The sequence below is a fragment of the Melopsittacus undulatus genome, chromosome 6, assembly GCF_012275295.1.
Source record: "Melopsittacus undulatus isolate bMelUnd1 chromosome 6, bMelUnd1.mat.Z, whole genome shotgun sequence".
NCBI lineage: Eukaryota > Metazoa > Chordata > Aves > Psittaciformes > Psittaculidae > Melopsittacus > Melopsittacus undulatus.
In genome coordinates, this window is record NC_047532.1 from 67527946 (window position 1) to 67552918 (window position 24973).

At 45.5% G+C, this 24973-nt stretch overlaps 1 protein-coding gene across 4 annotated transcripts; it reads right to left on the reverse strand.

Moving 5' to 3' along the window:
* Positions 1-1748: 1748 nt before the first annotated feature.
* Positions 1749-24280, reverse strand: SAP130 (Sin3A associated protein 130). 4 transcript variants are annotated; one of them, XM_034063455.1, is made up of 21 exons: positions 24195-24280; positions 23349-23469; positions 22347-22582; positions 21607-21765; positions 20576-20687; positions 19051-19175; positions 18108-18232; positions 17375-17525; positions 17086-17176; positions 16704-16808; positions 15502-15643; positions 15131-15252; positions 10121-10423; positions 8937-9111; positions 7727-7831; positions 6558-6919; positions 4900-5148; positions 4483-4608; positions 3705-3808; positions 2920-3033; positions 1749-2710 (listed from the first exon to the last, which is right to left on the reverse strand). In XM_034063455.1, exons 2-21 carry the CDS (start codon positions 23461-23463, stop codon positions 2552-2554), a joined length of 3180 nt encoding a protein of 1059 aa, XP_033919346.1. In that variant the 5' UTR covers positions 23464-23469; positions 24195-24280; the 3' UTR covers positions 1749-2551. The 4 variants fall into 4 exon arrangements, with proteins under 4 accessions (XP_033919346.1, XP_033919347.1, XP_033919345.1 ...); XM_034063456.1 differs by having other exon boundaries at positions 4900-5145; positions 8937-9114; XM_034063454.1 differs by having other exon boundaries at positions 8937-9114.
* Positions 24281-24973: the final 693 nt, after the last annotated feature.

Sequence of the window (24973 nt, forward strand, 5' to 3'; positions counted from 1 at the left end):
GTTAGTGACAGTGAGGTGTAAACCACACCAGAACAAAACTTGCCTGTCTTTAACATCTCTAAATGCTACTTCTCCCCACTGAGGCACCGAATCCTCTCCCCTTATACACCACCTTATCAAAAATACCACAGCAAAGCTGTTATCACAACACCCCTTTAGGATATAACAATAGCGGCCCAAGCTCCCTTCTCAGAGGATTTCTCTCAGAGGTGATTGTTTTGAGCATTCAAAGTCGTTGGGCCAACGATCAGTGTAAAAGTGAAGGTGTTCCAGGTATATGAGCCGTTGTCAGCTTACAAAAGAGAAACCCTGCGGCAACATAGCAACATTACTTCACTATTTCCTTCTGAGAACACGAGGAAAACACTGAAAAAGCTGAACAACAGCTTGTGCTGCTCACAGAAGCACACTACACCTTCAGCCTCGAGACAAACCAGCACAGTCCTTTAACAGTGTGAAATGGGAGGTCTGCATACCTGATCTGAGCGTTAGGAATAAATACAAGGCAAGAAAACCTCAGCTGGGGAGAGCCAGCTGAAGGTCAGTGGATTTCAATATCTGACACAGTTTATATGCTTTAGTGCAGCATTAGGCCAACACTGAAATTATTACCATTCAAGGTTATGGAACAGCACGATCATTTTGATCTAGGTGATAGCTTTCAATACGAGCTTATGTAAACTGAGGTTCCAGAAAATCAGGTAAGAGCTTACAAGAAAATATTGAGTTGTTAATTTCTGTAGTTTCCTCCCCCTCAAAAACACCTCACGTTTTACCGTTAAGGCCTTGGCCTTCATCCAAAAGCGCTTTGCCAACGATGCAGAACAGGTCTCAACCCTACAAAAGGCACTTTATAATCCCTGCAGAGGCTTTATGAACCCGGGAGTGTTGGCATGCCATTATTACCATGACAACGTCAAACAAATACTTGATCAGTTGTGCATGTTCTCGTCACAAAGTATAAGAACTACAACGTAAAAACATGGGAATCAATTAAACCGCTGCTTATTGTGTCTTACCTCTCACATTTCAGTTGGTGGTGTGCCGGAGCCCCTTGCATTTCAACATATACAAGAACATAAAAGCGCTTTCTGGGCTTGTAAATGATGTTTGCTTTCTTCTAGGCAAGGAAATGAGCAAGCAATTATCATAGCTTATAACAGCATTGTACTGGAATTGTATCTTACAATGAAAGTAGTTTTAATATAAAAAGTAAAAATCAAGCTCATGAGAATGAGACTGCCATGCAGATAAATCTGAAATACGTTTTTAACACATGGAAAAACAACTTAAGAACAGTATGAAAATTGACATTATACTTACTTCCCTAGTAAAAGGATAGTTAGAAATAAGGAATACCTTTTTTTGTGTACTCTATATTATGAAATAACTCAGTGCTGAATAAAGTCAAGAGAACAGCCCTATACCTGGATGAGGGGGGAAAAGTATTCTTAAAACAGATATAGTTCATGAACTGAAGCTTTCTGCCAAGGAGACTAAAAATGAACTGATTTGACAGCCTTTCTAAAAAAAATAAGGTTAAATGCACAAGTGCATGGGAGCAATCTGCACTGCATCTTCAGGACCTGAAAGGTGAATTGTCACCCTTCCTGCCACAGTGCAAGAGGCTGAGTACCATGCAACATTTTGTTTCTTCTCCCCAGAGAGCTTCTTTCAAGGATTTACCTTGGTTTTGAGTGTACAGGTTGAACAGTCTCACTAGTAGAGAGGTATACAAACAGCTCACATACAAAAACCTCCAAGTCCTTTATTCATGTTTGCAGGATGTATGTGGTACATACAATTAACATTACACCAGCTACACGAAGACCTCTGTGGCAAGAGGTACTTCAAAACAAGTATCCCAGCGCACCAACATAGATACACACACACACACACACACACACACACAGACACTACAAAAATCACTTTGAAATGATACCCTCTCCCTCCCCCCTTTGTTGTTTTTCTCCTTTTTTTTTTTTTTGACAGCTAGGACTTCTGAGCCATTGGAGATCCTGAATGGGGCAGGTCTCCTAGTGCAGTGGCACTGGTTTAAGAAGGCTACTTCAGACACTGGAAAATCAGAACAAGAACGGAATGGGGTGACTGAGAGTGGTGTCATTTTCAATGCTTTGAAGCATGGCTGCTGTCTGGGTCGATACCTGCATGTCCCCTGCAGAACTGCCTGTGTTACAGGCGCCTACACACCTTGTGTGCTTTCACCCCTAAGCTGCAAACAGGAGGAGAGCACTGTCCACCACACATTGCATCACTAGTTCCAATTAGTAGGCACTGACACATCAGGAGGGTTAAACAAATGGGATTGGAAAGACTTTAAAAAGGGATGAGCCTGAGAGAAATCGTTGTTCATTGACAGACCAGTGGCAATCCCTTCAGGCCACCAGGCTTCACATGTCCATCTCTTGCCATCTGTTCCCTAAACTCATCCTTTTTATTCAGATGCTCTGCTTAAAAATAAACCCAAACTACAAAAAGGTTCAACTCCATTCTGTACAGGTTCTCCGTTTCCAGAGTCATTATTCTGGCTTTAGACCTTCTCCTTTCGCTTTAGTTTGGACACTTTCTTGACAGTTCCATTCTTGTTTAGAAGCTTCAAAACACGATCTTTGTGATCCAAGACCTTTAGCATGGAGTCTCGAGCCTCATTGATTTGATCCATCACGAGTTTACATCTCTGCATATTCCCCTGAAATGAAACACTGTCATCATTAACAGCAGACTCTCTAGCCTAAGCTTTCACTGTACCTTTCCCTAATACCACTTGCAATAGATGATACTGGAAACACATGAATTGTACCTATGTGGATTCCTTTAAGCCAGCTTTAGCTCTTACCAACTGCAGCAGGGTATTTTGTAATTAAAGGTAAAGCAGGTTGAGAGGCCACAGGAACCCACCTGTATCAGTTCATTGATTCGATGCAAGTCATCATCAGTCGCTGCCTTTTTCTTAGGAATAAGTCCCTCCTGCAGGGCCGTCAGTCTCTCATACACATCATGCTCCAGGTTCGTCTAAAAGACATTAGCACCTCTTGAGAAGGTTCACAGCTAGGCCATTTGTCCTCATTAAGAAAGCTACACAGAGAAGATGATAATCCATTCCCCTCTCAGCTGGTCTTGTTAGTAATTCAGAAGATGGAGCCTCTGAGTTGGAGTGTGGCACTAGCATTCTTACTAACATCCTATTTACAGGATTGCTCCACTTCTGAACAAACATGGATCCTAACCAGAACGGTTTCCCCTATTTCTCACAATACTATTCCAGGAATGCAGAGGTTTTGGGGAGTTTGGTGCTAGAATGCAGAGCACCTACCTCACCCCCAACCTGAAACAGAAGCATCCAGGAATGTGGATCAGTGCTGCCTCCTCAGATCAGCCGCACCATCCCAAACAGACGCTTCTTCAGACCTGTGCATCAGCAGGATGGAGTTGCCAATTTTGATCATCTGTACAAAATACATCAGCTCTTATGTCTGGATCAAAATCAACACTCTAAGTTTCCAAGCCACTTAAGCCACATTCCTGAGAAAGGGGAAAGCACGTCCCACTCCCTTTGGGCTCTACACGACAGCTCCTTTATGGTATTCCCAATGTCAGATGACCAGTTTGAAAATACATCCTCCTGTCTTACACAACTCTGTGTCCCCCCATGTCATAGGAAGCTGCACGCCCCATTCACCTACCAGCTGCAGTAGCTGTGCTGCACAGAGATGGACCTTCCACCCTTGTGCACGACAGGATACACCCTTCTGATTAGCAATCTCCTGCAGCATAGCCTTCTTCTCTTCTGTCGCCAAGAAATAAAAACATATGTTATTCAGACTTCAGGAGCTGGCCAGGCGTCTCTTCCCAAACAAAAACATTAGCTTAAATTCTGCTCTCCATACATCTTAATAAATGAGAATGAGCAACGGTTTGCTTCCAACAGGAAAAGAGCTACCCATCTGCCACATAACTTGTTAGTAAGCATGAGCAGCGATCAGGTATCTGTATTTCCAGAAAATTATATCCTAAATACTAAATATAGAACGTTTTTGATTGAACTGCCAAGTTTGTTAGGTAAAAATAAAATCGGATAACTAAACTGTTGCGTATTACCATAGCATGTCACTTCTTTAAGGTTTACTTCCTTAGTAAGTTTCTATCACTAGAAGTAAATAGATTTCTCAATAACCACATGATTCTTAATTTTATGGAAGTTTTTAGCCAATTCTGTGTAGTGTCCTTCCCTTCTTTCCTTCTTTGTCGTAAGCACGGAAGAGAGGGAGGCAATGTCTAGCTGGCGGAGGTCATTAGGTCACTTGAGCAAGCTTTATTTTCCAAAGTGCAATCAACACCTTTTTGTGGGATTGCTTATCAACACCAGCTAGCTAAGAATGCTTCCGAGACACCCTTAACAGGTACGCTGAAGAGGTTCATCCCGGGGGAATGAAAATGTCCAACTACAAGCAGCAGACTAACCTTTTACCCGCACATCACTGTATCTCTGGAAGTGGTGGTAGGCAGCTTTCCAAGGATTACGATAATGACGGAGCAGTGTGATAGGCGGCCTTGGACGCACAGGGACGTATCTCACGCCTTCCTCATCTAGAAAAGGATCCAGGGGGAACTGCATTATTATCAAGTAGGCAAGAGTAGGAGATGAGCATGACACAGGAACTCCACAGATTGGTAAGCGCTACCTCATATAAAATGATGCTTGAGAGAAGTTATTTTCCCTGAACATCACTAAATAGAAAGTGCTGTCGAACAGGTACTTGGGTTCTGCAGTGTTCATATTTAGGAAGCATGAGAAAGACAGAACACCTTTTCTGAGAAACAAATGGAAGAGAAAAAAAACACTTGAAGAGGAAAAAAAGACGTTAGAGATGACGTTACCTATATACTCCTTTGGAGGAGACTTTCTCTTCTCTGCCTTCACCAGCAAATTTTTGGCAGTGGATTTCTCATCATCAGTGCTGTTTGTTTCCATCATATCCCCTTCCTCTGTGGAGATGACATGCTGCTGCTTACGGGGTTTCTTCCTCGGGGAGGCACCGGGTGGCAAATCACTTGGAGGCATTGAAAGGTTGTTGGCCAGCAATGCCAAAGACGGGGACACAGTACTGGTAGTCAAAGGAGGGACTGCTAAGAGGAAGGAAAGAGGAAAAGAACCCAAACCATCAGCAGCAGAAAGGTAACACACCAACACTGTTTGAACACTATAACAGTAGCTTGTGTTGCAGCACACTGAGAGGATCACAAAGGGTATGGGTGCTTCAGCTCCATGTGTCTAGGACAGATATTAAGCCAGCAGTCACAGCTGTGCAGATATTAAGCCAGCTAGGACAAATCTGTATGCCAAGATCTTCAGTGTCTCACATACAAAAGCATAAAAATAAAAGAAAAAATCAGAGCAGAGACAACTGTCCCTCAGTTCTTTCATATTTGAAGCTTATGATAGTTTAATGTTACGAAAAGGAATCCATGCTAACATCTGCCTTGTGTTACTGTAGAAAAAGAAAAAGCAAAGCTATGTTTGTATGTACACCAGCATGGATCACAGTCAATAGCAAGTGAGACATTTTCCTCTTGCAGTAGAGTCGTATGCAATCAGAAGGGACTGCAGTACTCTCCTTGCAAAAGCCTACTTTTATTGCCAAGTCAACAGCACCAGAGCAGTACATTACTGCACCAGCTGACACACCTCTGAAGTTGGACAGTAGCATGGTGCATAGCTTAAGGGAATACTCTTTGACACTCTAAAGGAAAAGCTCAATCAGCTGTGACTAAGACTGCAGCAAAACATTTCTGGAATGGAAACTCTTGACAATTGCCAATAAGAGATAAAAGAACCCTAAAGAGCTCAATGCTCTCTGCCTGTGCTCTGGAGGAGTCTGTAACAAGCAGGTTCTTCCATCACACATTACAGCTTTAAGTGGAGTGATAAAACCAGCAACTGAAACAGAATTCTAATACTTATGGACATGGGATGCATTCAGATCATTTTACCACTGTATAGTGCCCAACCTGAAATCCACAAGGATCTAAATTTTGCTGATCATGCCATCTGATAGCAACTATGGCCAAGCTGGATAAGTGAGGCAGTGTAATAAATACTTTAAAAAGTTCTAGAGACGAATATTCATGAATCACAGGAGGGCACCATGAAATCCTACTCTGGTCACTAATTCTTCATCTAGAAGACAGGCCCTTGGACCTGAACAGCAGGATTGGTGAGAAAGCTGAAACTAATTGAACTGATTCACAACATATCATTACTGCTGCTGAGCATGTGCATTTTAACAATGGAATTCAAACAGACCCTCCGGAGTTGAACCATTTGAACATGAACAAAGCAGTCACAGTAACAAGTGATCTTATAGGAGATCGAGAAAAAGGCAAATAAGAACTCTATGAGTAACAAGGCATATGGGAGCCCTTTGACTGGTGTTCTGTGCTACCATGAAAGAGATGTAATTCCATTTTTGGGGTGGATATTTTGAAAACCTGTCTCAATAACAAAAGAGGCAACCTGATGATTAACAACCACCTACCAGATACTGGCCGCATGATATCCATAGGCTCCACTTCCTCTTTGATTTTTATCTCTGGCACTGCAGGACCCAGCACTGCTGACAGGGCACCACTCATGGTTGATGGAGGAGCGGGTGCTGCCACAATTGTGGTGGAAGTTGGTGGAGCGGCTGGGACAGCTCCTGGAATGGTGGAGAGCGCTGCTGCAGGCTGCGAGGTGGGACTGGCTGCTGCGATGATGGTTGGAATGGCAGAGGGGGGCTGCTGGGAGGTGGGGGGGACTGCAATGGTGGGCTGTTCACTGCCTTGGTTAGGCACTGCCTCCATAGACACAGTGACTGGAGTGGCCATGGACACATGAATTTCAGGTTTTGTCTTGGCACTGTGATGTAAAAGAGACAAAACAAACTGAAGTTAGCTGCTCTTCAGTCGTGACCACCTAGCACAAAGTGAATGAGTCAAACTGGATTCAGACTATCCTGTTTTTCCTGCACCTGCAAGTAACACCTGGCTGAGTAGTGTGATTACCAACCAGAGAAGGTGTCATCTCAGCTACATTTCTCCTCTACTCCCTTTCTAATACTTTATCATAAATGCTATTTTCTTTCACTTACCCTAACAAGCAAATCTCATGACTAATTCCAGATAACACCAAAATACTCACAAAAGGATAGAGACAGTTTCACAATGCAGACAAAAGGAACTTTTACCCCAAATTTTACTGCCTCCCATCCCTTGTTTGCAGCAGCTCCCACTATAGTTCACAATTACAAAACAGTAAATTGTAAAGCCCCTGAACTCAACTAAAGCAGGGTAGAAGCTCCATTTACCTTTATTTTACCTGCCCATGACAGGGGTGGGTTTGGAACTAGATGATCTTAAAGTCCTTTCCAATATAAATCATTCTATGATTCTATGATTCTTCAGCATTAATTTCCAAGTACTACAGAAAAAAGTTTTCAAGGTCTCTCCTTTACAACAGCAGAGGGGTTGTTGTTTGTTTCTAAGAAAGCTTATAACTACATCTTTTAAAAGACCACTGCCTCAGCTTCACAACAGAACTATTCTAGTCTCTCCGAAGTCATCACACTGACAAATTCAAACTAAACCACTCCAATAGCCAAATACAAATCAAACAAATACAAGGAAAATATTCTGATGCAGGTGGTTGTTTATCCTAAAGCCTTACCCAGCAGGCCTTGGTGATCCAGATGTGCTTCGCATGGTATTCTCTACACGTGTGCTACCTACTTCAGGTGGCTGAGGTGGAATTAAGCTTTTCCGGACTGCCAGCCTGTAAGAGACAGACACATCTAAGATTCCCACCTCCCTGATGCAAAGAGAAATACCACCGAGAGCAAAGAGATCAACCTTTCTTCTTCTCTTTGGAATGCCAGCTTTACTTTCATCCCACCAGTGTTTTACTGAAACTACAAGGCTCCAACAGTGGACAAAAGGAGATCTGGCTATGCCACTGTCATCCACTACTATTTCAAGACTGAGCAAATTGTTTGGAACTAAACAGTGCTCAGACAGGCATCTGCTTCTTTTAGCTGGACTAGACTGTGTCAAAGCCTGGCTTCAAGACCTCACACCATCAATGTGGATGTTAGGCAGCACAGGGCTGAATAGAGAAAAGTATTTCAGCGACCATTCAGTCTCCTGTGGGGCTGGAAATCCAACTGTTGTCCAAAATATTCAGCCTCTCAATGGAAACAGTCTTTGGTGATCTACCTCTGCTCCTTTAATTTCTGTTTCAGGTTTACAGCCTGCAGCTTCTATGCCTTAATAAAAGGTTTCCACCCAAATGAAAAAGTATGCAAGTTTAGTCTCACAGGACGCATCAGTTCCAAATGTTCTCAGTTGTTAGTGGGGAGGAAATGCATTGTTAAGTCTAAAGCTGTCTCTTGCCTCTTTATTCAGGCATTTAAAATTAGACAGACAACATAAAATATTTTAAGAGTTTAACTTACACCCTCCCTTTTTCCTAATCAGATTTCACAGCAGGGTACTAATCCTGTGCTTTCTACTCATCCACATATTCTTCTAAGAAAAGCACTGAAGACAAAACACGTGATGCTCATTTAAGTAGATAATAAACTCTTTTGGTTTTATTACATTAAGCAAGAAAGCCTCAAATCCACTTTCCCTCAGAAGATCATTGTCAAGAGCTAGGAGACAAACTCTCCTTCCTTTCATTTTATTACTGACAATAAGAGAAAACTATATCCTACCCTGGGGGAGGAAAAGAACTGCGATTCACAGATCAGCAGGTTACTCAAAACTGCTGCTGACTGAATAACTTGCTAGAACCTTTCTACCTCCACTAAAATGGTTCCATTTTGCCAGACTAGACTGCACGGAAGTGTCATTTACATGTCACCTTCAGTTCTACTCACCCATCTGTTGTTGGTTTCTTCCGGAGGATACTTGGGCGTGGGGAAGAGCCCTGGGCTGGTGCGCTGGCACTGGCACTCTGGCTATGGGTTTGCACAACTGTAGTTGCTGCAGAAGCAGTGTTGAATGTGTTGCTAATAGGATTGGCTACAATGGTGGCTCCATCTGCCAAGACTACTGCTGGGCAGGATGGACATCGACACAGAACAGAGAAGAACAGATACAAAGAGGAGGAAGAGCAGTTACTTAAGGAAAATTGATGACAAAGCAGGTGTTTGCAGAGCCCAAGTTTTCCACGCTCCCTCAACTCCCTCAGTCTTTACCTGAAGTGCTTTCAGACCATTTTGTAAGCAACACCTTCACCACAAGCAATCTGATCACTGAACCTTACACAGGGAAGATGGGAACTACCTCCTGCCTAATAACTGCTTCTAGGGAAATAATCTTTTCCAGAAGAAATGGAAAATGCAAAAATTGCTAGAGAGATCACCAAAACAACTGGGTCAGTAAAATAACAGTCCTGGTAGACTCTCTGTGTCAATACATGCCACTATCAGTTCTGCTTACATTCTGACCTTCTGCCAAAGCCGGTATGGCCAACTAACTGAGGCAAAGCATTTAGACAATCAGGAAGTCACCACACAGTATGTCTGCAGCTTTGAAACAGCATATTTGGGTTGCCACCTCCCAAGTCTTCAATAAGTTGTTGGTGTTTCATCAAACCAGTAATTTTTAATGAATGATGGTTTCTATCACAGTCCAACATCAGGTTACCAAATGCTGAAGGTACCTAGCTGTATTCTAATTTCTAGTGCAATCTAATACATAACCGGAACAGTGTGGAGAATGTCATTTACTTGTAAATTACTTTTCCTACAAGGCCTTACTGGATAGAATCATTTAAGCTCAGGCACTACAAGTTTTTTTCACTGAAGTAACCCATTCAGAGGCTACCCACACACTGCCACTGGTACACTTAAAAACCCCATAAATTAAAGTATAGGTTAAAAGTACTGACTGGAAGGATATGTATATGAATGTGTTTGGTGTCCACTAACGGACCAGAGAGACTATAACGAGATCATTATCAGAGTAAAAAGAAAAAACTCCAAACAAGCCAAATGTGCAGGACAAGTTCAGTCACTCTACACAGGTCCAAAGAATGGACTTTGCTGGTTGCTCTTACCTGAGGTCTTGGTGTCAGCTTGTGGCTGCTGAGCACTGATTGGTGCTGGCTGCAGTCCCTGTGTACCAATTGGTGCAGCAGGGTGGAGTCCTTGTGTCCCAATTGGTGCTGGCTGAATGCCCTGGGCACTGATTGGTGCTGGCTGGATCCCCTGCGCACTGATGGGTGCTGGTTGGATCCCCTGGATGTGCCGGGCATGAGATGCATCTACAGTCATCAACTGCATGGGATTGAGGTGCACGGTGGAGGCCACGCCAACGCCAGTCTGAGCCGTGATGGCCGAGTTGGGTGCCTGGGCTGAAACTGGGAACAGCAACACAGACACCTCATCACAGCTACCCATGGGTGCCTCTGCTCCCCCAGCACCTCTCACTCCAATACTTCCTTTCAAAGACTACTTTGCTATGAACAATTGATTTGCCAGCCTGCCTGTTGCAGGAGTAAATTTGAGTTGAGAGGCCAGACTGTGAGAATTAAACATTACCATTTATTTCTATTCCATTTTCTAGTTCAAATTGCAACATGAGGGAAAAGATCAAGTTTGACTCTACTTCTTAGTTAGACTCAACTGCATTTCTGTAGCCAAATTCATTTCATAAGTCTGTGCACTATTTTTGCTCATTATCTTAATATTACAAGGCTTCCAAGTGCCAACACTTGGCATTTTCTCTGCTTCAAAAGATGTATATATTTATGAAAAAGGGAAGCCTAAGCCCGTGTCTTGTCAGAAGGCAGTCTTTTCACAGAGGTCATCATTACGTCAATTAAAGAGCTTCACACCTTTGGCTGTACAAAAGCAAGCAGAGGATGCAGAGACTCAAGCCTAAGCACTTTAATGCAGGGCTTGCTTCCTGACCCCCTTTCCCCAACCATAATAACTTTTCCTCAGTACAAGTGGACAAACTGTTCTGAAGTTGAGTACAAACTTATCTGTCTCAGAACAGGGCTTGCACCCATAGGCTGGATCCCACAGCTCAACTGAACACAAAGTCTTTCCATGGCAGAACAATGTTCCAAATGAAGCAGCTGTTCTAAGGAGTTCAATTCATTTATCTGAATTTACCATGATTCCATCTTTCCAGATCCACTATATGATACATTGTGCTTCTCCCAGGCAGCACTTCACAATCCTGTTACACTACCTGCAGATTGTGGAATTCCAGATTTCCAGCCTTTACAGAAAAATTTCTGCAGCCCTACACAGAATGCAAGTGTGAACTTGCCAACAATGGCCATGCCTGCTGACAATGGAGAGCCCTCTCATCGCAGAGCAAGCTGGTTTTGTCATTGTCACAGGATTTCGACCAAGTTCTTGTGTTGACAAGACACTTTAATAGCAAACCCCCAAAATCCATGACCAGGTCCCTGAAAATGGTTTCTGTATAAAGCATGGCAAGTTTATTCTCTTAGTGGAAGGCCTCATGCAAAGGACTCTTGTTGCAGAACTTTCTATCCAGCAAAATCCTTTTGGGATTCTACACAAAATACAATCAGCATTTGGAAAGCCAAAGCCAATATTCTTCCTGAGAACTCTACATTAACTCTCTTTATCTGTCTTCTTTTATAGTCTCCTCTGTACTTTTATCTAAGCCCTCACCTGGCTGTGCACAGCCCAGGTGCACATCCCTCCCAATACCCTGAATCCTCTGCTTTGAGTTACTGCCATAATTAGTACCTTCAGCTTATGTTTCAAGTCAATTTAGCAAGAAAAATGTCTGTCAATGAGCTATAGCTGAAGACTCTACATCTGCTATTTTAAAATTAAGATTAGCCTACCATCACCCCAACATGCCATCAAAACTGGAACTCCTGGCAGTCTGTAGTGATGTTTTATTGGGGGCTCTGTAACAGCACCTCAAATACAACTGCCAGCACCAAGTACCACCACGCACCTGCACCTTCTCCTTTAAAAACTTTCAGCCAAAGAGTAGGAAGGTACAAAATAAGCCCCGTCTTATTATTGAGACTCATTTAATTGCCTTGAAGCCCACCTCGAGTTAATTGCCTTGAAGCCCACCTCTTCACATTATAGTGAAGACTAGCAGCTTTTCACTGGAATTTCAGTGACAGAAAGAATAAGCCCCAGTAATGTATCAGTTTGCTGTGCATGTGTCGCGGTTTAAGCCCAGCTGGTAACTCAGAACCACGCAGCCTCTAGCTCACTTCCCCTGCCCCCTTCCTCCTCCTGCTCTCAGAGGGATGGGGAGAAGAATCAAAAGAATGTAACTCCCATGGGTTGAGATAAGAACAGCCCAGTAACTTAAGGTATAACACAAATCACTGCTGCTACCACCAATAATAATAATGATAAGGGAAATAACAAGGAAAGAGAATATAACACCTCACCACCTGCCAACCAAAACCCAGCCTGACCCAAGCAGTGATCTAACCCTTCTGGGTAACTGCTCCCTGTTTACATACTGGGCATGACATGCTGTGGTATGGAATATGTCTTTGGCTAGTTTGGGTCAGGTGTCCTGTCTCTGCTTCCTCCTGGCTTCCCCTCCTCCTTGGCAGTGCATAGACTCAGAAAGTTCTTGGTCAGACTAAACACTACTGAGTGACAATTAAAAACATCAGTGTTATCAGCGCTGTTCCCAGGCTGAAAGTCAAAATCACAGCACTGCACCAGCTACTAAGAAGGAGAAAAATGATTGCTACTGCTGAACCCAGGACATGTTAAGACCACCTGGTCTCCAGGTACAAGCCCCTTCAGCTGGAATGAACAGGCAGCTGAATAAAGCCCCTGTAGTCCAAGGGGAAAGGATCAGCAACCTGCTACACAATTCAAACACACACAAGTCTATGGGGCTGGATGGGATCCACCCAAAGGTACTGAGGAGCTGGCAGAAGTGCTCAGTGCACCACCTTCCATCATTCAGCAGCAGCCTTGGCTAACTGGGGAGGTCCCAGTTGAGTGGAGGTTAGCAAACGTAACACCCATCTACACGAAGGGCCAGAAGGAGCATGTGGCGAACTAAAGGTCTGTCAGCCTGACCTCAGTGCCGGGGCAGGTATGGAGCAGATCATCTTGAGTGGCACCACAGGGCACGTACAGGACAACCAGGTCCAGTCAGCATGGGTTTATGAAAGGCAGGTCCTGCTTGACTAATCTGACCTCCTACAAGGTGACCTGCTCAGTGGGTGAGGGAGAGGCTGTGGATGTTGTCAATGTAGACTTTAGTAAAGCCTTTGACAGCATTCTCCCAGAGAAACTGGCTGTCACGGCTTGGACAGACGTACTCTTCCCTGGGTAAAAACTGGCTGGATGGCTGGGCCTAAAGAGTGCTCTTGAAAGGAGGTAAGTCCAGTTGGTGGCCAGTCACACGTGGTGTTCTCCAGGTCTTGGCACTGGGGCCAGCACTGTTTAATATCTTTCTCAGTGATATGGACAAGGGGATCAATTATCAAGTGCACCCTCAGTATGTTTGCAGATGACACCAAGTTAGGCAGGAGTTTTGATCTGCTGGAAGGCAGGAAGTCTCCGCAGAGCTATCTGGACAGGCTGGATCTATCCCAACAAGGCCAATGTTTTGAGGTTCAACAAGGCTAAGTGCTCGGTTCTGGATTTGGGCCACAACAATGCCATGGAACACTCCAAGCTTGGGGAATTGTGGGTGGAAAGCTGCCTAGTGGAGAAGGACATGGAGGTGTTTGCTGATGGCCACTGACTATGAGCCAGCTTGTCACTAGGCAAACAAGAAGGCCAAGAGCATCCTGGCCTATATCAGTACCAGTGTGGCCAGCAGGGCCAGGGCAGCAATTGTCACCCTGTACTGGGCACTGCTGAGGCTGCACCTTGAATCCTGTGTTCAGTTCTGGACGCCTCACTACTAGAGAGACATTGAGGTGCTGGAGCAGGGCCAGAGAAGGGCAATGGAGCTGGTGCAGGGCCTGGAGCACAAGTGTGATGGGGAACGGCTGAGGGACCTGGGGGGATTCAGTCTGGAGAAGAGAAGGCTCAGGGGGCACCTTATTGCTCTCTGCAACTGCCTGACAGGAGGATGTTGTGAGGTGGTGTTAGTCTCTGCTCCGAAGTTGCAAGCAATAGGACAAAAGGAAATGGCCTCAAGCTGTGCCAGGGGAGGTTTAGACCGGACGAAAGGAAAAATTTCTTCACCAGAAGGGCTGTGAAGCACTGGAACAGGCTGCCCAGGGATGTGGTGGAGTCACTGTCCCCTGAGGTATTTAAAAGACATCTAAGAGCCTATGATCTTAAAAGACTTTTCCAACCTAAATGATTCTATGATTCCTTCCTTTCCCATTCAGCAGATAGGCTTTGTCACCTCCAAGTCCTTCTGTACTGCTCATGGGTAACATACTGGCAGCAGGCAGATATTCCATGAAAATTCAAATCATGCAGATTCCCACAGTTTGGATCATAGGAATTATCACGTTACAGGGAAGAGTCTTAAACTACTCAGTAAGGTAAAAGGGCTCCAGAATGTATCACAGAATGACTTAAGTTTGGGCTGACTACATGGGCTCACATTACACATCATTTTTTCACTGCAAATCACTGCAATGGTTCAAGCCCATTAATTGCTCCATTCTTTTAAACAGAACACTAATGCAAATGTGTGCATACAGCTTATTTTTTCCATTCTTGGTTCAGATTTCTCCCTCAAACCGTACACTCATGTGGAAAGAGATTAGAAGGGGCTTCTCAGAACACCAGGGAACAAAGATGCATCCAAGAGTTGATTTGGAGGAGTTGAACTGTTCTGATTTGTAGAATCAAGAGCTTCTACTCAGAGATGCAAACTCTTGGATATAAAATGTGAAACCCTAGAAGAGACTGTTAGTAGCTGTATTTAGTAGGCCTCTGAAGTAGTTCAGTACCCCCTGCCCATGAGTTTTTCCCTCAGGCAACATTTATCAGAGACTTTTAGTGACAAATCATGAAAATCAAGCATAAAAACCTCTTAGATTCTCCCATTGCTAACACTCACAGAGAAGATAACAACTGAACAAAGCATCAAGGTCAGCCTGCCCCAAAGCTGGTCTTACCCGGATACTGGCGGATGGTGGACACTGAGCTGGTGATGGGGGTATAGGTGTGCGCAGTCAAAGGGTAGGCAGAGGGTGGGTATGTTGGTAAGAAATACTGGAACTGGACAGGCACCGACTGCCTACAGGCATCAAAGAGAGCAAGTATTACACATACCATCTCAGCAGTTCATCTTCAACCTCTTAAACCCCCAAGCTGTATAATCTCATCTGTCCTAAGCCAAGTACCTCACCTATCATGGTTAATTCAAAATGACTAAATCCCCAGGTTTTTAAAACACATTATTTCCAGCATATCAGAACCTAGCAAAGCAGCAAGGCACTCAAAACCTACTCATACACTCTCATTCCTAGAGCTGCTGTTTCCCCACCTGTTATCATTTCTGGTTTCCATTGCTACTGGGTTTGGAGACGCCCGGTGACTGGAGAGGGGTATGAGATTACTCCTCTCTGCTGTGTAGTCAGACTGTATCCGAGGAGAAGTATGCGTGATTTGCTGAGGAACCACTTTAGCTGCATAAAGACAAAGATGTAATCAGTTGAGAGTCACAGGAAAAGCTGGTAAACATGGCAAAGGTGAGATTAACTCTGGCAAATCCCCAAATACCACTCCTTCCCTCTCAACCCACTTTGCCTTTGAATCTGCTACTGATATCCTATCTGCAACAATGACAGCTTCCCTCAATAGGCAGAAAGAACAAGTGAAATGAAGCATTTTACATCAGTTTATACCAGAATAGATGGATATTATAAATGCAGATATAAAGTACACTTGCTAACAGAGTAAGTTAATACAGTGGTCAAGTTATTTACCATTTGATTTAGCTTTAGAATCAGCCCAATCCTTTCTGCTGTCAAGAATTACTTATCCAAGTTTTCAAAGCAGAACTTGACAAAGATCAAGGCAGACAAGTATACACAGAGGTCAAGAAAAGAAAGAACACACCTACAAAAGCTTTGCAGGAAACACTGACATTTGGAGATACAACCTCACTTTTTGCAAATATATGGTAGGGACAGATAGGATAAGATATCAAAAAAACAAGAAGGAGGTCATCAGGAAAACAGAGATGAACAAAAGGAAACTTAGGCAGTTCTACAGGAAACAGCTCTGGAAGATTCCACATCCAGACAAATAAAGCTCCCATCTTTAGACCTTAGTGTTCTACCTCCAAATGAACGCACTAATCGAACACTAGGTTACACCAAGCACCTCCAGGAGCACAGGAAAGAACTTACAAAATCAACTACTAAAGCCATATTCTATCACCAAGCAGTTAAAACTTATGCAGTGTATACAATTCAGGTTCTGAAATGCCAAAAGGCCCAAGTCTGTCTAAAAGTTCAATTCAGTAAGTCAATGAGCCATTTTATTACTTACTCCTTCTAGAACATCTATTTCTTCCTGGTACTAAACAAAGTTATGCCTCAGCATAACCTGTTAATTGGTTTCTCACAGCTTGAACTGATTTTCTTTCCCTCCTTAATCTGCCAATATGCACAAATACTGCTTGTGTAAGCAGAAAAGTAAAGGCATCAGTTACACACTCTTCTTAAATCTGAAATCACTCACCAACTGGGATGTTTGAAGTCGTGACAGCTGTAGCATGGGAAGAATGGGAGGGCATTGTCATGGTAACAATAGTGCTTGTAGGCGCTTGGGTGTGAGACACAGAACCTGAAGAGAAAGAAAAAACACCCTATATAAGATGTTTCTATGGAGCCCTGTCACATCATTATCTCTCTATCCAAATAAAGAGAGGATAAACCCCAATCAGACATCCTCCTTCAAGAACCCAGTAATTTTCTTCCTGAAGTCTGTTCCTACTCTTCCAAATGCAGCCTTTACCATAAATAATTCCTCAAAAGTAATTTGGTTCCCTGCTCAAGGAGGAAAATTCACCAACAACAAAATCACACCCCGTAACTTTCCCAATAGCATTATGAATACTCACCAGCTGTGGTTGCTGAAGCAATGGTATTTGTTGCCAAAATAGGCGCCACTGTTGCTGCTGCCACAGGAGTACCAGTACTGAAAATGGTTTTCTATGAAATGAGAAGAAAACCTTCAAGTTAAATGACCAGTACTTTTAAAAACACATACTTAGTATGGGATCATGTTGCATTGACTGTGAACAACATGAATTTCTAACCTCTTTCCCCAAATATAATCTTAGCCCTCAAGATACAAACAAAATTGATATCTAGAATAAGCAAGAGTTTTTCTTTCTTGTTGCAGTTTACCTGAGCCATGGTGTGCAGCTGTGGTTTCTGTGTTCCTATAGCTGGGTGAGATGGTAGAGTGATCCGAGTGGCTGTGTCCCGCGGCTGCGCAGGCCGCTGGATGCTAATAGCTGCAGAAGGCGGGTGCTGCTGGATAGACAGCGTGGGTCGACTGGAAAGGAAGCAAAATCATCGTGAAGATAACTGTGGGGACACTAAATATGGAAGATAAAAGGCAGGGACCCACATCAGGTCTTGGACTCCTCTCCTGAGAAAGCAGCACTGCTACCAAGTACACAGTAAAGCAGTGTAAGACATGACAGCAGAGCAGTGCAGTTGCAATCTGCTCTACGTACCCAACTAGGAAGGACAACTTATCACTAACTCCGAGGCTTTCTGTCAGGGATGCTTTTCAACTGTCATGTGTCACTTCTCAGCATATCTTCATAAAAAAAACAAACATAGATGGACCAAATTAGCCTCAAGTTCCTGCAACAGAAATTTTGCATTCCAGGAAGCAGGATCTCTGAATGGATTCATTAAGGTCTTTCCATCTCAGAACACAAAGCAACAGTTCAAGCTTATAGAATTTTTATGTGCAGAACTGAAAGCATTTGCACTGAGCAAGCATTACTGGTTTTGTATTGTAACATCCTACATCTAGAGGGTTATCTACTCTCAATGACTGACACTTCTGTTTCCCCTTCTTGCAGCCTGTCAAATCAGAGCACTGTAGCTTTCAAAGCATCTTTACCTGAGTGTTGACTCTGTAGCATGGGCTGCTGTTGTAGTAATAACAGGGGACTGAGCTCTCGTGGCTGAGACAGTTGCCACCACAGCAGGAGGAATAGTGCTTGATGTTGTCACAGGAGGACGAGACTACAAAAACAAGTCAGAGAGAGACACATTCAGAAAATAAATTCTACTTTTCAGATAATAATTAGGAATTACTTGGTTAAAACTGCTTTTCCTACATCTTATCACTACGTGCTGGCATTCTAAGACATTTCCAGGCTTTTTGAATTGATCTGCATGCTCCTGAGCAAATCTGTGTTGGTTTTCAAAGCCTCCACTATCACAGGAACTGGTAACTGACAAAGTTAACAAGACCGGATCCCTTGAAAGGTCTTCAGGAAAAAGCTCAAAGGTCAGCTCCCTTCAGACTGAAAAGAAATCCTGATCCAAGTATATACAGGAAGTCAAAGGTGATTAAATCTGGATCCTAGCTTAAAACACAAAATAAAGATGTTTAACCCTTTATCCTCACATTGAACACTAGCATTATTGTAGGCAGATGATTCCTACAATCTTCCCATGTGAAGACATAAGCTGATTTATACAGAAGCATATTAAAATTGTATAATTCTACATCATATATTTAAGAAGAAATCAACAGGAGTACATGGCACCAAACTCTTCAGACTTTAAAACTTGAGTACATCTGAACTAAATCCTCTTCTCAGTTTCTAAGCACTTTGGAGACAGTTAAACCCAATTTGTGGCATGAAGTCCACAAAGGAAATAAAACCACAGGACTAATACAATTATTTCACTACTTGCTATTAGAAGCCAGTACCCAAGAAACAGACTGGAAACCTTAGCCTAGGAAATATGCAATTATAGGTTATATAGGACAAATAAGTGCCAGGAAGAACTTGGAGGTCAGCGTTGTGCAGAGCTGCCTGGCTGCTACCTGCCTGGATTGGCTGATGGATGATGTGCTGAACTGCTGGCTGAGCTGTAGCTGCATTTGGCAACTGGGAAGCTGGTCTCAGGACTGTGGTTACTTTAGAACTGGACATCACTGCAGCAGCCGCTGCACCTGGGAAACAAACCAAATGTGTTAAAACACCGTGCATCCAAATGGCTCTGTGAGGACAAACTCTGCTTGTTGGCTGTATGTATTTCAGTCTTCATGTATTTTATATGTACGTCAGTTCAGGTGGTGTTGGTTTAGAAGTAAAGGCTTGCAACAGACACATATAAGATTTGCAAAAGTATGTGGAGAAATGCAGGTATTATTTTAAATTAATTGGCTTTCTTGCTACTTCTTATTCCCCTATAATAAGCTTATATTGCAAATCCAATATCATTTTATGCCAGGCTATGGAGGTCAGTAGAAATATTTCAGTTTGATTACTGGGCTAATGTGCAAGTCACTTGATACCAACAACAATCTTGCTGCACCCAATGAAGTTCAGAAGAACAATACACGTGCAATAGAACAAAACACCCAACAAAACCAAAACCAAGCAAGACAGACCCAAAAAGACCTTTAAAGTTGCAATTTGAATAATTTATCTACTCTCTGCTGTCTCCTGACCACAAGAAATCACTGTAGCAGGCAAACAGCCTTGAAATCATTTGATAGACTGGACTGCATCATTTCTGTAGTTGTCCCCAACTTAAATTATTACCTCAAAAGTTAATACTCAAGCAGAGAGAAAAAGAGCAGGAAGACAAAAGAAAAAGGTGCATTAAGTGACCGTACAGTTTGTGGCAGCTGTCCCACAGCAATCAAGTGAGCTACAGCTACAAAGCAAGCTGCACAGAAGATTATGTCTTTGCTGTGTCATTTATGTCTCTTGAGTGACCAAATAACAGCAAATATGAAAGGAAATACAAATATGAGTAGTACACTGAATTCAGATCAGTTTAAAGCTGAACTGGAAACCTAACCCAAAAGCTGTTGAAATTAAAACCGCAGTCAGAAATCAGGCAGATGCTACTGTGCACAGGGCTTCTTTAAAGGGGCTGATCTTCTATTTGTAAGCCACAGCAACCTGGGAGACAAGAGCCTGTAGCTATCAGCAGCATTTAACTCAAGGGTAAATGCAAATGCACATGAATTTGCAATCTGCTCAAGTGCATTGTCATAGGTGATCAACGCTTGCTACCAAGAACATAACATGTTACAGGACAGGTCAGTCTACACCAGTGTGGTTTCTTTCTTGAACACATTCACTGTTTTAACAGCACAGAACTAGAAGAACAGACATGCTGGTATCTGCCAGCATTTTGAACACTGTCACACAGTCCTGCCCTAAATGGCTGAAGGCAACGTAATTCTTAAAGTGGCTGGCAGTCACCTATTTATGTTAGCAGCTTTAACAGCTGGAGTACTGGCTGTGTTAGCAGTGAGAACTGGAGAGGTGAAGGCTAGCTACACCTCCCCGGAAAGGCTGTGAGCAGGAGGCAGGGATGGCACAGCTCCGTCTTTACCTCGGGGTAGGTGAGACGCTCCAATGTGTAGCGGAGGCCCAGGAGCACTACTTCTGATGATAGACATCTGCACGTTGGTAGCCATGATATGATGCAAGTTACTAGGATGCCCCTGCAGAGTCAAAGAAATCACAAAACCCAAAACCCCCCCCATGAGCTGCATTGACAAGAATTAATGGCCATATTATTACCATACTTGGTGTACAAAGGTGTCATGCATTACATGCTGGTGGAAGAAAGGGGCAGATGTTGGAATTAGATGATCTTAAGGTTCTTTCCGACCCTAACTATTCTATGATTCCATGTTTCTACAGGATAATGTTACAGAGCCTGCTGACACTGTGTGTGGAAAATGTAAACATTTATCTGTTTCACTGGTCTATTTTCCTGGCTGGGACATGAGTGACAATGAGCTAGCAGTCACCCACGTATCAGCCAGAGAGGTGGCCCTTTTGCCATTAGGGACTTTTAAGGCATAGACTCGTAACACACCTCTCCAGTAAAGCCAAGAGAATGGTGGGAACCTGGCAAAGGTTGCAACAACTGAATTCTATTTTCTTCTAATTCTGTTCTTTCCAGGGATATTAATAATAATTGACTGAAACTGCCGCACATCCTCAGCCAGCCTAACTCAAACCTACCTAAAGGCACTTGACAGCAAAACTCTGAGGCTTCAGAGGTTCACGGCCAAGTGCTCTGGCGACCCAGTTTCAAATCAGGAGGGCTGGCTAAATCTTAGACTGCAGTCTAAGTTAGAGGGCAAAAGATGATATTTCTAATGCATTACGTACAGCTCCCCCCCCGCCTGCTATGTCAGTTGGGTGAGTACAAAAAATCAGCAGCTTTCTACAGAGCTCACTGAGACTGAGGTTTAATGCTCCAAACAGAATTGATCCAACACTGTCTGGGGAAGCCTGCTCTCTTCTACCTTAGTTCTTTCTGTAAGAGCCCACCTCAGTTGTACCAATATTAGTACTGGTTTGACCATGGATCAAACTGGAACAGAAACTAAACAAACCAAAGAACCAGACCTGTTGCCCACTGATGGTTGCCACAGGAATTGTTGGAGCCTGTGGTATGTTGCTTTCCATGGTCACAGTAACTTGCCCAGGAACCTTTGTGGGAGCTGAGAGAGTAGAGGGTGGAGCAGGAGCAATGGGCCGGCTGGGCATGGTGGGCTTCAAGGGAGGCTACAAGAAATACAAAGACAGAAATGTTGGCACCTCCAAACAAGAACTCAATGTGGAAACATCTTGGGGTCAAAGCATGACAGAAAATCAGCTTTGTGCAAGGATAAGTGTGGTTAAGTACTTGGAGAGAAAGGATGTGGGTCATTTAAAGCTATTCTGTTTTCATCTGGGACAAAGGAAGGCCATCTTTTGCATGGGAAGTATGCAGTTCCTAACATACAGCCTTAGTCACAAGTGGAATCTGTTAAAGCTATGGTATGCTCCTACAGACACTTGGCATTAACACTTAATGTGATATTCCCATCCAGAGAAAAGGGAAGATTTCAGAACCTGACTGAAATCACTATTCTCTTAGGAGACAAACAAAACCCACTCCCCTCAAAAGTAATTCTGTGATACAATGAAGTCCTCAGCACAGCAGATGGAGCAGCTAAACCCAAGAGGCAGTGCGTAGCACCCAAGGAAAGCTTAGGCAACAAAAGTAGGGAAGATTTTGATGCAGTTTATTTTTTGCCCAGTGCTCTTAATTGCAATATGGATTGTTATTTCCTTCCCCTATGGATCATAAACCTCCTTGTTACCTTCATCAGTCCGTCTGAGAAGGAAAGTGGCACAGCTGGAGTCAAATGTGCTGGTGGTGCTGTCACTGTCACTGGAGCACCAGACTGGACAGGGTGGTGCTGTGTCAACATCTGAACCTGTGGATATGGCCGGACCACCACTGGCTCCTGCTTTTCCTCTCGAGGCTGGATTGAGCTGCCAGGGCCAATATGCTCCCTAGGAGCAACCTCTGAGTCACGACTTGATTCATCACTCACTAGCAATGAAAACGAGAGAGAAACAGGAAGCTCTGAGGAAAAGGGTACAGAAGTTGAACAAGTCTGCAGCAGTCACCCACTGGCTTGGGGATGTGATTGATCAAATACACTCCAGTGATGAAAGCCCTGGGAATGCTGGCATTGCTTCTGCCAGTTCCCCTTAGAACTGATGGGCCCTGCAATGCTGTGCAAGGTGGGGTCATCTCAGAGAAGTCCATCTGAACACCTTCTCCAAACAAAGCTTGACGGAGTTTTCTTTCACGTGAAAAAGACTTTGTTATCTAAATAACTGCTGTAGAGTCCCACACCAGCCAAGTACTATTAAAGTCTGAGTGTAATCAGTTATGTATCTGCTGTCAAGCTGAAAAACAAATATAAACCCTCCTCCAAGTGAAACAACCCCCATTCACCTCTGCAGCCTGTAACCTCGGCAGGGACAGTACCACAAGAACCAGAGCTCCCACCCCACCGCCAGCTACAGGAAACGCTCCCATATCCACGCACTGCTCCTGCCTGCAGAGCACACAGGCGGAGCAGAGGGACGGCGGCAGCCGAGCCAGCACGCCCGGGGGGAGCAGAGGAACGGCTCTACCCTGATCGCTGCGCAAAGCCCGCAGCTAAACCGATTCTCGCGTTGCTCTTCTCACTGGGGACGGGCGCAGCCCGCGAGTACGTCCCGCTCCCCCCACCCGGGGCGGCCCCGTCCCGCACCTCCTGTGTCCGGCAGAAAAGCCGGAGCGGGACAGTGCTGCCGGGACCGCTTACCTGTGGCAGCGGGGGCGATGAGCCCGGCGGAGCCGCTGGCGGCGATGGGGGGCGGCGGCGCTGGTCCGAGGCCGGGAGGCGGCGCGCCCGAGCGGGGGAACTGCTGCGAGCTCATGTCCGCCTGCAGGGAGCGCCGAGCATTAGCATGCGTCACCTAACGTCACGGCACCGGCAACCCCCCCAACCCCTCGCCCACCGCCTCACAGGGGGCGACAACACCCCCGGCAGGCACCGCCCCCCGCTCCCGTCCCTCTCATTGGGCGCGGCGATAGCGGCACTGCCAACCGTGCGCCAATGCGGAGAGCCCCGCCGAGACAGCCAATCCAGAGCTGACCTCCATAGCCAGTAAGGAGTGACAGTACTAAGAACATCACAGCGCGGAGAGCCAATAGCGGGGAGGAAGCCGCTAGCCAATGAGGGCCAACCGTGCCGCCCGGGCCCGCCCCGCTGTGCCGCCGTGAGGGGCCTCAGGGCCCGGATGTTCCCGGGAGCGCGGCGGCGCCCGAAGCCGCCCCTCCCCGTACCGACCGCGGCCCGTACCGCCCGTCCGAGCCCGGCCCGGCCCTCGCCCGCCCTGTCCTGCGCTCCTCTCCTCAGTCCTGCCCTGTCTCTGTCCCTTCCCGCGCTCCCGCCCCGGTCCTGCCGCCGCGAGGAGCCCAGCCCCTCTCCGCTCCCCTCGCCCCGCTCCGCGGCGCTGCCTCCAGGGACAGGCTCCCCCCCGCCGCCCCGCACTGAGACAGCCGCAGCGGCCGATCCGGAGACTGCCGTCGCTCCCCGCCAGCAACCCTTCTCTGGAGCTGCTCCCGGTCCCCGGCGCGAAGCCAGGCGCGCTACCGGCCGCAGTACCTGTGCCGGGGACGCCCCACGGCAGCCGTCGCTGAGCCGCCACCACCGAGCACCGCTTCCGCCGCCGCAGCTGCCCACGGCGGATTGGCCCCGGTCGGCCCCGCCCACCACGGTGCCTCCCGCCCCATTGGCTGCGGCAGAGCTCTCCTCAAGGCTGCTGGGAGATGTAGTCCTCACGCTTAGAGTCAAGACACAGATCTCGCGAGAACGGGGGGGCGGTGCCTTCCCTGGGCACTCTATTGGCTGTGAGCAGCACGGTTTCCCGGGAAACGCGGGGTGGGCAGGGCCATGGCAGAGGGGGCGGGGGGCCGGATGGCGGGGCTTACTCGCTGCCCGCTCCTCCCGCCGGACATACCCTGTCCCACGGCCCATCTCTTGGACCCATCCGCCAGCGCTTCAGAGCGGCGCAGGCCGGAGCTGGCCCGTCACACGGGGCAAGACGAGCTACCAGCACCGAGGCACAACGGCTCGGTGAGAGGTTTGGTTCTCGTCTGCCTCTGAAGTGAGGATCTTCACAGAGCACAAGGCGCTGAGAAGAAGCTGAGCAGACCCAAACTACTGATATCTGATGTGCAGGATGAAGTTTTGCTGCTGTATTCAGGGAAAGGGGGTCTCAGGAAGAACCATCAATGAATACCTGACTCCAGTATCCCCATGTCTCTGGCATCAGTATTTGCTACTTGCTGGGAAAGAGGGGAAATTAATTAAATAAATAACACCCCCCCCCAAACAAGCCCTGGTGACAATGCACACTGCAGCCTTCAGGTGCCGCCAGTCCA